Source organism: Panicum hallii, chromosome 8 (assembly GCF_002211085.1).
Source record: "Panicum hallii strain FIL2 chromosome 8, PHallii_v3.1, whole genome shotgun sequence".
NCBI lineage: Eukaryota > Viridiplantae > Streptophyta > Magnoliopsida > Poales > Poaceae > Panicum > Panicum hallii.
In genome coordinates this window covers 259,173-270,848 of record NC_038049.1, presented here as the reverse complement: position 1 = coordinate 270,848, position 11,676 = coordinate 259,173, and the positions used below count along the sequence as shown (strand labels likewise).

Sequence of the window (11,676 nt, the reverse complement as noted above, 5' to 3'; positions counted from 1 at the left end):
GAAAGACAGAAAGTGCAAGGATGAGAGAGAAGAAGAAGGGGAGAGGGGCAATACGTTGGACAAGAGGTGCTGGCTTAGCACTTTCTTGCACCTGTTTCTTGTTTTTGCACCACCATGATGCATCTCCGTGGGAAAAGTTGGAGAGGCCGTATTTTTTATTACATAGGGGCCCATCTTGATAAGGACTAGTAAATTTATTTATAGAGCTTTTTTAGCCAGTAGAGCACATTGTGATGATGTACCTGCAGGGTTGATCAGACAGAGCACATGAGGAACTTAACGATATCGAGGTAATCGATCGATCAACAATGTCTTACAGCTAGCTTATATTAGCTTGCAATAGTACTAGTACTAGATAGAGATCAACAGTGTTGCATGGTCTAGGGGTGGCAGCTAGCTGTAGTGATGGTGATGAGCAGGCAGCGTAGTAGTAGTAGTAGTAGAGGCGGCGGCGCCGCCGGAGGGGGAGTAGAGGCTGATGGAGGAGACGCCAAGGTAGGCGGCCAGCATGTCGTCGTCTAGGTCGATGCTGGCATCGTCGTCCTGCTGCGCTGCCGGCCACCACTCTGACTCTGACTCTGACCGAGGCGGCGGCGGTGCTGCGGCGCCTTGCTGCTGGACGCGATGGTGGTCTGCATCCGCCTCCGTGCAATCGCCGGCGTTGCGAGCGAAGCGGCCCTTCACCCTCGGCCGGCTGTCGGCAAGCGTCTTCCTGCAAGCATACTGCATTGCGTTCCTTATATATATGTATGTATATATATAAATGTCAGTTAGAGAAGACGACTGCAGCAAATTGCAAATGCAAAGCAGACCGTGATCTTCTTTTGGAAGTTTCGCTGGTTGCGCTTGCTCCGGTACTTGTCGATGCGCTCCCGCCGCTCCTCCGCGCTGTACCTCCCCGGCGCCGGCGCCGCCATCACCTGTTGCTCCTCCTCTCTGTCCCTGTCCCTGTCCCTGACGAGGAGGTCTCCCGTGCTCATGGCGCGGCGGAAAGGCGACGTTGCTGCGGCCATGCCGTACGACGCCGGTGACAAGGCCTGCTGGGCGGCAAGGGGAGGGAGCATGTAGCCGGCCGACGCTGGCGATGGCAGGAAGGCTCCTCCGTTGGCAAGCAAGGTGTCTGGTCGAGAGGAGAGGATGGCATCATTGTTCACCTCATGGCCTGCATCGACTAGTCCCCAGTGATACATGACTGCATCGAATAGCTAGCTCACTACTGGTGTCCTGTTGGGTTGAGCATCTACTAGTTGTCTAGTTGAGTTGAGCTTCCATTTCCCTCTTGGGTTTTATTTATATATAGTATGTGGTAATTATGTAGAGAAGACTTGAACAATGCAAGCAAACCGTGTGGGACCATGCATGGGCTTGCACTGCTGCCACAACCTAACAAATGTAAGCTGGTGCGCATACACTAAACGTCTAAACGTATGCGCGCGGCAGCTTTACTGAATTTCCTTCCGGGGGGCACTACGCACATAGTCACAATGCAGGCAGGAATTCTGTGTCCATGTTATGCAGCAGCACGTATATGCAGCAGCCACCAAATTAAAAGCACAATAATCCTGGCAAGGATCGGAGGAGAATCTCAACATGTACATAGATTGTGAAAGGCAACACCTACCAATGCTGGAGATTCAAGCAGACATGAGTGAGTTGGTGATATCAACTCCTTTTTCGATATGATATCATCATCCTTACACCACATGCCCTGTGCTGTTGTACACCAGGACACACGTACATATGCCCAGCTTGCAGTTGACCACACTGCAACAAAGGGAAAGGACCTACCACTACCAGGCACCAAATGTCTTGGTCCAACGGCCAGTTCTGGCATTCTGGGGAATCAGCATGCCAAATATTTGCCTGATTCTAACATTCCTCACCATTTCCTAACCGCAGCAACGTGAATATGTGGTATGCATGGTCACAAAGGCAATCGATGCAGTTTGTTCATTGGCATCCAGATTTGGAAAAACCAAAGATTATGCAAATAGATAGGAAGCTCACTGAATGATAGATGATCACGATTATATAAACTTGAAAGCAGCCCTTGACAAGACTTTTATCCCTCCAAAGTCCACCAGCACACTAGCTCCCATGATAAGCTTCCAAAATCAGAAGTGGCATCTCCCATGATTATTGGTGGGGGAGGAAGAAATGATATGATGCCCCCATTTGAACAATGCAGCCTACAAACAAGATTGAATCCCACAAGAATCAGTCTCGTTCCAAGCAACTATTGGACACAAGTATGCAGCTATAGACCCAGGACGCTGTTTTCAGTTGCCAATTGGTTGGTAACATCAATGGAGTCCCTTTAAACCAATCACAGCACTGCCTGCTCCTATTGTGGCCACACCCTCTCGTGAATCCCTACAGTAGCCCACTCAAAAATTTGTGCCTCGTTGACATAGCCTGAGGACTTCAAGTGGCCTTAGCCAACCGACAAGATAAAGTCAAAGGGCACCATAGATCCATTAGCCTTTGACATGGGCCAAATTGCTTGTATTGTGTACACCACAGTGCTTACGACTTCCATCTAGACACAACCTGCATCAAGTTCAAGATGCCAAAACAGCCACAAGTTAAAAAATTTTGCACTTCTGCTGCATAGAGACGGGAAAAACAGTATTTCACTGAGGCAATGCCTCTTTGTCAAGCAACACGTCAATGCATCATTCTTGTAAGATAATGAGAACAAGTGGGACTAATAGGATAGTGCGCAGTTCTCCTAGATTTTCCTTTTCTTCTACTAGGTCAACTATAAAAATAGTCACACCACTATAGCTTTAGTGGCAATGCAATGATTGTTTAGTTGATGTGTATGAAGAACTTAACAACAGACTATATAGACATGCAACTATGCAAATAATTGGTTCAAGTAGAAGGAACTTCATAACCTCCTAAATTAACTCAAATAGGATGCTTATATCAATGTAAATTGTAAATCACTATTCATATGCAATGCGAAGTTCAGAATAACTGGTCGACCATCTCAACTGTCATATGCTTGACCACATAGATGAAGGATTTCCAACTGTCATAAGCTTCAACTGGAGACCACATAGGTGAAGGCTGATAAGACCTCTCATTCTGGTGGGATGCATGATATGGAGAAAAGATTTTGGTTCTGTCCTACATCTTCCTACAGGTGCGGTGCAATGGTGGGTATGCCTTTTCATCACGATCACGGTCTCTCGAACCTTTTCACATCAAATTCATTAGAAATTTAGAATCATGTCATTGTATGGTTGATGTGCTGCCCTGTGTAATCTAATTTGTTAAAGAGGAATATTTTACCAATACTAGTAGGATTTTGGTGTTACACCTCCCAACATAATGACCTGAACTAACCACTGCATCTAAAATCAACAAATAAGTGCTTTTTACAAGCCACAGCAATGCAAACAGATCCTTACTATGCTTTCTCTATAAAGAGAAAATTGATAGCAGTTCAAGTTATCATGAACTATATCGATACAATACTAAGTAGAAAGTAGAGAAAACAAGAGATATACATATCCAATTTAATCTTTCCAGAAGGCATATGAGAACAGTACAACTGATCTAGTTGATTCGTTACACTGTGGGCAACATGGGAGCACAGATATGATAGAATATTTGTTTACACTAATTTATAATTTTGCAGGTTCCAGGTACTATAATGACACACAATTTGTCCAAATGCAGTTAACAGAACATGGTACATTTGGTTTTAGTACCATTGCTTCATATGATTCCAAGGCAATCACTATAAAGCATATCGCCATGAATATTTTAAGAGGTTCCAGTGCTATGTTTACTGCATCAGTGTTCCTAGTTAAATAGGATAGCAGGACGAATAGTCAATAGAGATGATTTGATGCTACTTCAGAAAGCCAACAAACCCTAAGAATCTCAACATTGACAAAGCGGCCATGCACCCTCAGATGCAAGTTTCTTCTCAGTTAATAAGGAAAAAGCTGCTCAAATTGAGGCACTACGTAGAAGCTGTTTCAAGGTTAGAGGCCTAGACATGGAAATGTTTTCCAGTGCATAAACTAACGTTCGCGATTATAGAATTCAGTAGTGTAAGCATCTTGTGGCAAACCCCTAGCAACAATACCTACTTCAAATTTCAATTTGAATGTATGAAAGCCCACAATTGACAGGCATTGAAGAATGAAGTCAGATAGACCCATCACCCATGACAGGCTGATAAAAAAAGATTGAGCTAACAGTTAATATCTTCCTAGAATCATAGCATACACTGGATTCGGCACTAATGTAAGTTAGCATTGTCTAGCACACTTCATAAAAAAACATGCAACAAATAGCATTGTCTAGCACACTTCATAAAAAAACATGCAACAAAAAGGTTTTTCTTACAAGTACAGTAAACTCGATCATACTTGAGAGAATGTAAAACCACCTAAGAATCGAATTAATACAGAATTACTAAGCCTGTTATGTGAAAAAAAGATGACCAAATTGTTACCATGTCTTTGGGCATTGGCAAAACAGTAAACCAACACATCTTTTATTTTTTTTCCTTGAACTGTTTTTCCTTTCAGACAATGGACAAACTTATAACATGTCTACTGCACCATTTATCATATTTCATGAACTTGTGTATTAATTATAGTGGGTCAAGTGGAACTGCCAGCCTCGACAGTCACTGGTCAGATCAATATATATCTTAATTTTGCAAGGTTGGTTTGGCAAAACATGAAAGTAGGAACTGAAAGGAGAGTTTCCCTACAAAAAAACATGAAAGTTGAGAGCTTTATAGTGTCACTGGGAAGAGTTCAAGATCTAGACCACGTATGCAGGAACCAAAAAGGAATTTTTCCCACCTCTCAGGTATGACTATTTTCCATGGGTACAATAACAATACAGCTGATGGTAAAAGAGTTTCATTTGAGGTTGAAACTTGAAACTGAAATTTTTCAATGGGAAATTCTTCAATTTTCCCTTGTTACATAATGATTCAGGGATGGTAAGTGACACCACATTCCTATCAAAGTGAAATAAAACCTCACGTGTGTTTGATCAGCCCTCTTACTTTGCATATTTTCTTCTTGAAATGCACAGACCTAAGGAAGCCCAAGAAAGGAAGATAAGCTGGACGGTACAGCCTTAGTTTATGTCTTTGCTTTTCTGCAAAAACAACAGAACTTTAGACTTGTTTGGAAGATAGATAATCAACTTATTATTCGTTTTCTACAAAACAGAGTACTTAGCACTTGGACATCATATCGTACCTGATCTGATTGTGGACATCTCAACCTTACCACTTGGATAAGAATATTTTGGTAGTAGCTCATGTGTTTTAGCAACACTTCTCTCCAAAGAAGCATTTGTTTCCTCAGAATTTAGTTGTTTCAACTCGTCACTTTCACAACTTGCGTCAGTACTTCTTTTATAACTAGTCAAGCTGATCTCCTGACCATGGAACGCATGGTTCAATGGAATAGATGTTTTTATTTTATTGTCATTGGACTCTGTCTCATTTTCCGCAGTTCGTTCTATGTTTTCATCCATACTTTGCTTTATTTTCCCCTCCATAACTTTCTGCTGAATTGTAACATCCCTGTGTAATTTATGACACGAGTAAAATGCAAGATCCAATGGTGCCTCGTCATCTACCCCACTTGGGGGGCACTCTACTAGTTCTGAAGTACCTCTGTAAGTCTCAGCATCAACTTGCATGCCCCTAGACTGGTCCAAATCCTTGTCCTCAGGGAAAACAACAGAACCAGAAGGAATTTCATGATCCAGTAGGGTTTTCTCCCTCTCACTACTGGCGCAATCAGTGTGATATTTGGTATAAGATTTAGCATTGGCTAGGATTTCACTAGATTGGCATGGACCATGATCCTCGAGATTACTGCCAGAAGAGCATGTTAACTTGATACTAGTACCACAAGTTGAAGGAATATTGTCACCCACAACAAGACTGCGTGATTCTGTTCCATCTACTTCCATTGCATCCTTCACAAATTTGACATGCTTCACTACGCCTTTTGGACTAACAGAACAACCTGGACCAGCCTGCACGAAAGGATCCGGAACAACTTCACTGTTTCCAGCCTTCGCAAGAACAGCATTTTGATAATTGAAAGATGTTGGCAAGAGAGACTGGCTGCAATCTGTTAGAACTTCAGTTCTGTCAACTTGTAGTGTCTCTTCTTGGGTTTGAGATGGGATTTGTTCTTGATCATTAGATTGTTCTGACTGTTTAGCTAATAAAGACACATCAGAATTGTGAGGTTTTTCATATGACCCTTCCATTATACCATGTATGGGTGAACCAGGAAGTTCATCAATGTTGGAAGAAGGTTCTAGGTGATTTACCCCTCCTTCAGATGATACAGAATTCCAAGCAATCCAATCAACAAGCTTGAATTTTGTTGAACTCAACTGTTCATTTGGCAACAATCTGTCAACTCTAATTGTTTCTTTGTAGAAATGTTTCTTCCTCAAAGCCTTCAAAATAAGTGACCTGGCAATGAGCAGATGGCACAGTATCACATTGCAATTCCGGCAACATATGCTGCCTTTGTAAGTAGAAAGTAGGTGGCATAATTTGACAGAATGGCTGGTTGCAGGTTGCAATCATAAATTTGAAACTAAATAAAACAAATGGATGCTAAATATTTACCAGCACTACAAGATGCTCCTTTGCAAATGGGTTACACTGAAATACAATGCACATTCGCTCCTATCACATTTTCTAAAATAAGGTGCATGCTTGAGAAACGAACAAATGACCTGCAGTTTGTGGACATTGCAGATTTTGCTCGGTTGATGGGAAGGCCAAGCAAATAATCAGATAGATTGATGACATCATAGGGCCCTCTGAGCTGGGAAGCAGTGTGAGCAGCGCTTGAGATGACGAGATTCTTTCCTTTAGTCCAATCCACCAAGAGCTGAAAATAGAACGCATTATTAGATATAAGTGCTGTATATCGGAAACCAATGTTGGTTTGGGTGGGATTTGGATGTGTGATTAACCTTGACTTCAGCTAAGAGGTTTCTCTTGGCATTGATGTCAGCAGAAATGAGTGGGGAGTAGGCAATCTCAAAATGCAGCCCCTTTTGCAGCGCAAGCTTGAGCATGGGGAGCTTGATGCGGAAGGGCAGCTTGCTGTGGGAGGAGAAGTCGATGGAGATGAGATCAAGGTGTTGGGCAGAGAGGGGAGCCTGGCAGAGGTGGTCGAAGGCGGCCTGGGTGAGAGGGCGGGCTGCGACGAGGTCGTAGGTGCGGAGGAGGCGGGCGGCAGAGGGAGCGACGGCGGAAGCGGCGGCGGCAGCGGAGTCGAGGGAGAGGGTGATGCGGGTGTACTGGCGGAAGGGCTCGGAGGCGGGGGAGGCGAGGCGGCGGCGATGGAGAGCGGCGGAGGACGGGAGTGGGAGAGAGGAGAGGGGCGGGAAAGGTTCGGTGCGGCAGCGGTTGGAGTCGGCTAGGAGGCCGCGGTGGGGGTGGTCGAGAGCGACGGCGGCGTAGCCGAGCTCGAGAGCGCGGGCCGTGGCGGCTAAGAGTTGGAGGCGGGAGGAGGAGGGGTTTGAGTTGTCATCGCCGCCACCGCCAACGGAGGAGGGTGGGAGGAGGCTGAGGTCGTAGAAGAGGAGCGGCGCCGCCATCTGGGCTGCGGCGGCGCGGCAAGCAAAGGAGGAGGAGGAGGAAGAAGAAGAAGAGAAGGCTGTAGACCTTAAAAAGGCCCGTCAATAACAACAACAGACAGCCCAGGCCTGCGCTCTAGATAAGTCGGCCCGCGTACAGATAGACATAGATGGAATTTTTTTTAAAAAGGGGATAAAAAAAACAAAATTCGAAAAAGGGGTGCCAGTTGGAGAAATTTAGGGAAATGGGTGCCTCCCGCCCGCTGGGAGGGCGGAAAGGTTGGGCGGGATGCTCAAAAAAAATTTCCAGGGACCTCTTCGCGAATAAGAAAACTTTTTTCATTCGCGAAGTGGTCCCTGAAGGAGGCCTCCCGCCGGCCACTGGGCGGGATGCCTCCCGCCCGGCCACTGGGCGGGATGCCACCTGGTCCTGGTGCATTGTTATTTCGTGTGTATGTGTTTTCTGGCTTCCAAAATTCGTAACAATTCACAGAAAAATCCAAAAATAGCAAAACTAGTTTTGTTAGAAAGTAGATTTCAAACTCTATAACTTTTGTTAATGGAGTTTAGTTTCAAACAAAATACTTTTACTCCTATTTTAAAACTAAGATTAAGAAAAGTTTATGCATAACTTTAGGATTTCATGCTTTGTTGTTTATGAAGTTTGGTATGACTATTCTATAAACTCTAGGTACCTTTGTGCAAAGTTTCAAACTCAAATTTGATGTAAATTTAACTTCTTTTGTCTTGAATTTTTCAAATTTGAAATGTTAACTAAACCTAATTATAACCCTTTTCTAATTAAAATCTATTGTTATTCTCTAATGTGATATTATTTAATATCTAATATATAGTCAAAGTTCTAAAACCTATAAAGTTGTAAAACCTATAATCTTATGCTCCTGGCCCATTTTTGTTATATTTTTTCTTAGATTATTTGTTTCAGAAACTATTTGAAATTCAGAATTTTTTCAAATATAAGATTCATTCGCCATACTCTTATGTATGCACATAAAATTTTAATTCAATTTTCCAAAGAAGATTACGGTATCTAAAACTCGTACGAAGATAGTTAAACGATAACGTTTGCAACGTAGAATCTAAATATTACGATAGTACAATACATGAAGCCATTTAAAATAAAATAATATGATAATGAACATTACAAATATTACAAATACATGAATCCAAATATTGTGTCTTCAGTCAATGCGGCAAATAATACAAATACGTATCTAGGTCTGATAGAATCTCAACGCAGCAAATATTACATATGAGCAAACAACGTGTAAATAAAATTACAACTAAATGATGCCTGATGACGTACTAGCACTCGATCGGCGACGTCTCCCACTTGTTGATGCAACCGGAGGTCTTCCATCTGTAGCATCACCTGTAGGGCCAGCTTCAGCACAACTGGGGCCAGCATCATTGGTTGGACAACGTTTATACGTGTGTCCAATCTGATTACATGCACTGCAGCGTTGTATCCTCGGACGGAGCTCTGACTCATCCATATCATTACGAATACGCCGTGACTGACGGCGTCCTCTCTTAACCCGTGATGATCTTGGGTCTGGAATATAGATAACAGGATTCGCTGTCTCAGTGAACGATCCAACCAAACGGAACCCATAGATCTCATACTGCCAGGTGCTAGCAATTGTCTCCTTTCTGAAGTAATGTGAAACATATATATCGACAGGATGTCCAATATCTGCACAAGCAGCCATTACATGAGAACAAGGTAAGTGCAGCAACTTGGGCCTCATGCATGAGCAACAACAAGTTCCATCGAACTTGAGAATGCACTCCTTTACAGGAGTTTGACGTCTCATGCCATGTCGCGCCCTATCTTTAGGAGATACCTCAAACTTGAGCTCCTGTGTTCCACATTGCCGTACATGGTGTAGCCGGGCGCTTTCTGCCTTCTTAGTCATGTATTCTGTTACCTTGAATCCAAAATTTCTGTCTGGATCTCGCATGTATACCTGATTTTTATTGAACCGCTCCCGAAAGTAATCGGTACACCCGCGGACAATGAATTCAACAATTGCAACCAGTGGAAGCCCACGAACACCTCGCAGCACCCAATTGTAAACTTCGGCGAAGTTGGTGGTCATTATACCGTATCTTGCACCATCGGTATCATAAAGTAACGCCCACTTCTCCTTAGGTTCATTCTCAATCCATTCAGAAAATTTTTTCACCGCTGACCCAGATCTTCTGCGAGTACGTGCAGTATCTGTTGGCAAAGAGCACAAAGCCTCTGCTTCATCCTGTGCAGTTATGTTTTTTGATGCGTCCTCGGCTCTTTTCTTCCCGGTCAGTTCATCAAGTTTCTGCCACTGCTTGTTAAATTTTTGTTGATTCGTTTCCTTGCATAGCCTCTTGAACATATCCATAAGGTGCTTGTTCTTGAATTGCCTGAAAAAGTTTGCACCGATATGCCTCATGCACCACCTACTGCGAATATCACGCCACTTGGGCGGCTCTCCGGTCTCCACACACCCCTGCTGCAAATCTAGAATTGCCCTCAGTATGCCGGCGTGACGATCATGAATCAGGCAGACATCTTCCCTATCCCGAACGACTGCAAGCTTAACCCGTTCCAGAAACCAGTACCAACTGTCTGTGTTCTCACTCTCAACAAAAGCAAAAGCAACAGGCAGCAATTGATTGTTTCCATCCACTCCAATAGCTGTCAGCATTTGCAATCTATACTTTCCTGTGAGAAAGGTCCCGTCGATGCACAGGATAGGCCGGCAGTGATGGAATGCGTTAATGCATGGACCCAAGCTGAAAAAGACCCGCTGCAATATGTGGGGCGGACCTTCTCCTCTGTCTAGAGTTTTCAGGTCATAGTAGCTTTCAGGATTTCTCTGACATAGGACGGCCAGCATTCGAGGAACATTATCATATGCAGCCTCGAACGTACCAAACCTCATCTCCAACACCTTTTGTTTTGCACTCCACGCCTTACTGTATGAGATGGTATACTTGTACTTTTCCTGAATGTACCTGATAATAGACTTTGGTTCATATGACAAGTTCTCTACTATCGTCCCGTACATCTCATTTGCGATGTATTGCGACGTGAGGTTGCGATGGCTCTTCTGCACCCCAGGCAAATGACAAGTGTGCTGAGTGACAATGGAGCATTCCCAATAATCTTTCCATTTACCCTTGTAGGCATGCACCCGCCATGGACAGCCATCCTTCACACATACCACATCGTACTTACGAGATTTGCACTCGACTGTCTTAAACTCTCGCATAAGAGAGAGAGACCAGCACTTAACAGCTTCCTTCACCTCTTCAATTGAGTGGTACCTTGCACCCTGGATAATTTCATTCTCCCTGCAATCCGAAGGCCAGCTACATCCGTCATCTACGACAAGATGACTGAAGTCGCTGCTTACCCAATCTTGAGGCACATCATCGTCGTCATCAGACGAATCGGCATTCATTGCTTCATCCAATTCACGTTCTTCGTCTTGCAGCTGTTCAACAATAAAGGGTATGTTCTCCCCCTCATCAGCCACGCATTGAGGTGCTGCCACCTGCCTCAATGTTTGCCTCCTCGACTTCTTCATCAATATTTTCATCCCCCGGACCAGCTTCAATGTTTATCAAAGGAGGGTTTTGGTGCACACTGACAAGGAGTACCAGTGGCCACTGCCAATGACTTGCATTTTGCAGATAAGTTAGCCAGTCCTCGTTGCTTGCAAGTGGCATAAGCTCCCAGATCAAAGCGTGAGTGGTACGATTTATGACGCATTGAACACTCACAGTGTGTGTCTCCTGATTAATCCTTAGTCCCCTCATTAACCAGTTGCATAGGGATTCAAATGTCCTCTCGTGCGGTCTGGTAATTCCTCTGACCGCACAGTTGAATTCACTTAAATCTACCCCATTCGGCCCATAAATCACATTTCCTTCTCCGTAATATATACTGAAAATACCCTTCTCGGAAGACATATCTGTCAATCATTAATAAACTAGTTATACTACATATTAATACACAACGAACAACGATCCTAAATTTCAGCGACTCTCAGATTATATTTT

The 11,676-nt window shown here is 43.8% G+C and overlaps 2 protein-coding genes across 3 annotated transcripts; both read right to left on the bottom strand.

The window, feature by feature from the left end:
• Positions 1–393: 393 nt before the first annotated feature.
• LOC112902511 (two-component response regulator-like PRR37) lies at positions 394–1,190 on the bottom strand. Its single transcript, XM_025971634.1, has 2 exons — positions 813–1,190; positions 394–723 (listed from the first exon to the last, which is right to left on the bottom strand). Exons 1-2 carry the CDS (start codon positions 1,188–1,190, stop codon positions 394–396), a joined length of 708 nt encoding a protein of 235 aa, XP_025827419.1.
• Positions 1,191–1,633: 443 nt separating this feature from the next.
• Positions 1,634–7,699, bottom strand: LOC112902383. Of its 2 annotated transcripts, none has more exons than XR_003230570.1 (5): positions 6,997–7,698; positions 6,754–6,911; positions 5,244–6,484; positions 4,836–5,139; positions 1,634–2,550 (listed from the first exon to the last, which is right to left on the bottom strand). XR_003230570.1 is itself a non-coding variant. In XM_025971440.1 (5 exons), exons 1-5 carry the CDS (start codon positions 7,624–7,626, stop codon positions 2,527–2,529), a joined length of 2,148 nt encoding a protein of 715 aa, XP_025827225.1. In that variant the 5' UTR covers positions 7,627–7,699; the 3' UTR covers positions 1,634–2,526. The 2 variants fall into 2 exon arrangements, 1 of the variants encoding a protein (XP_025827225.1); XM_025971440.1 differs by having other exon boundaries at positions 5,045–5,139; positions 6,997–7,699.
• Between the last annotated feature and the right edge of the window lie 3,977 nt (positions 7,700–11,676).

What these genes read in the sequence shown, in the direction of transcription:
- LOC112902511 (XM_025971634.1), bottom strand. Translation starts at nt 1,190, where the DNA reads ATGTATCACTGGGGACTAGTCGATGCAGGCCATGAGGTGAACAATGAT. An exon ending in ACTTCCAAAAGAAGATCACG is followed by an intron (nt 724 to 812) that starts GTCTGCTTTGCA and finishes AACGCAATGCAG; the next exon opens with TATGCTTGCAGGAAGACGCT.
- LOC112902383 (XM_025971440.1), bottom strand. Translation starts at nt 7,626, where the DNA reads ATGGCGGCGCCGCTCCTCTTCTACGACCTCAGCCTCCTCCCACCCTCC. An exon ending in GATGTCCACAATCAGATCAG is followed by an intron (nt 5,140 to 5,243) that starts GTACGATATGAT and finishes TTGTTTTTGCAG; the next exon opens with AAAAGCAAAGACATAAACTA. An exon ending in TCAAGAAGAAAATATGCAAA is followed by an intron (nt 2,551 to 5,044) that starts GTAAGAGGGCTG and finishes AACTTGATGCAG; the next exon opens with GTTGTGTCTAGATGGAAGTC.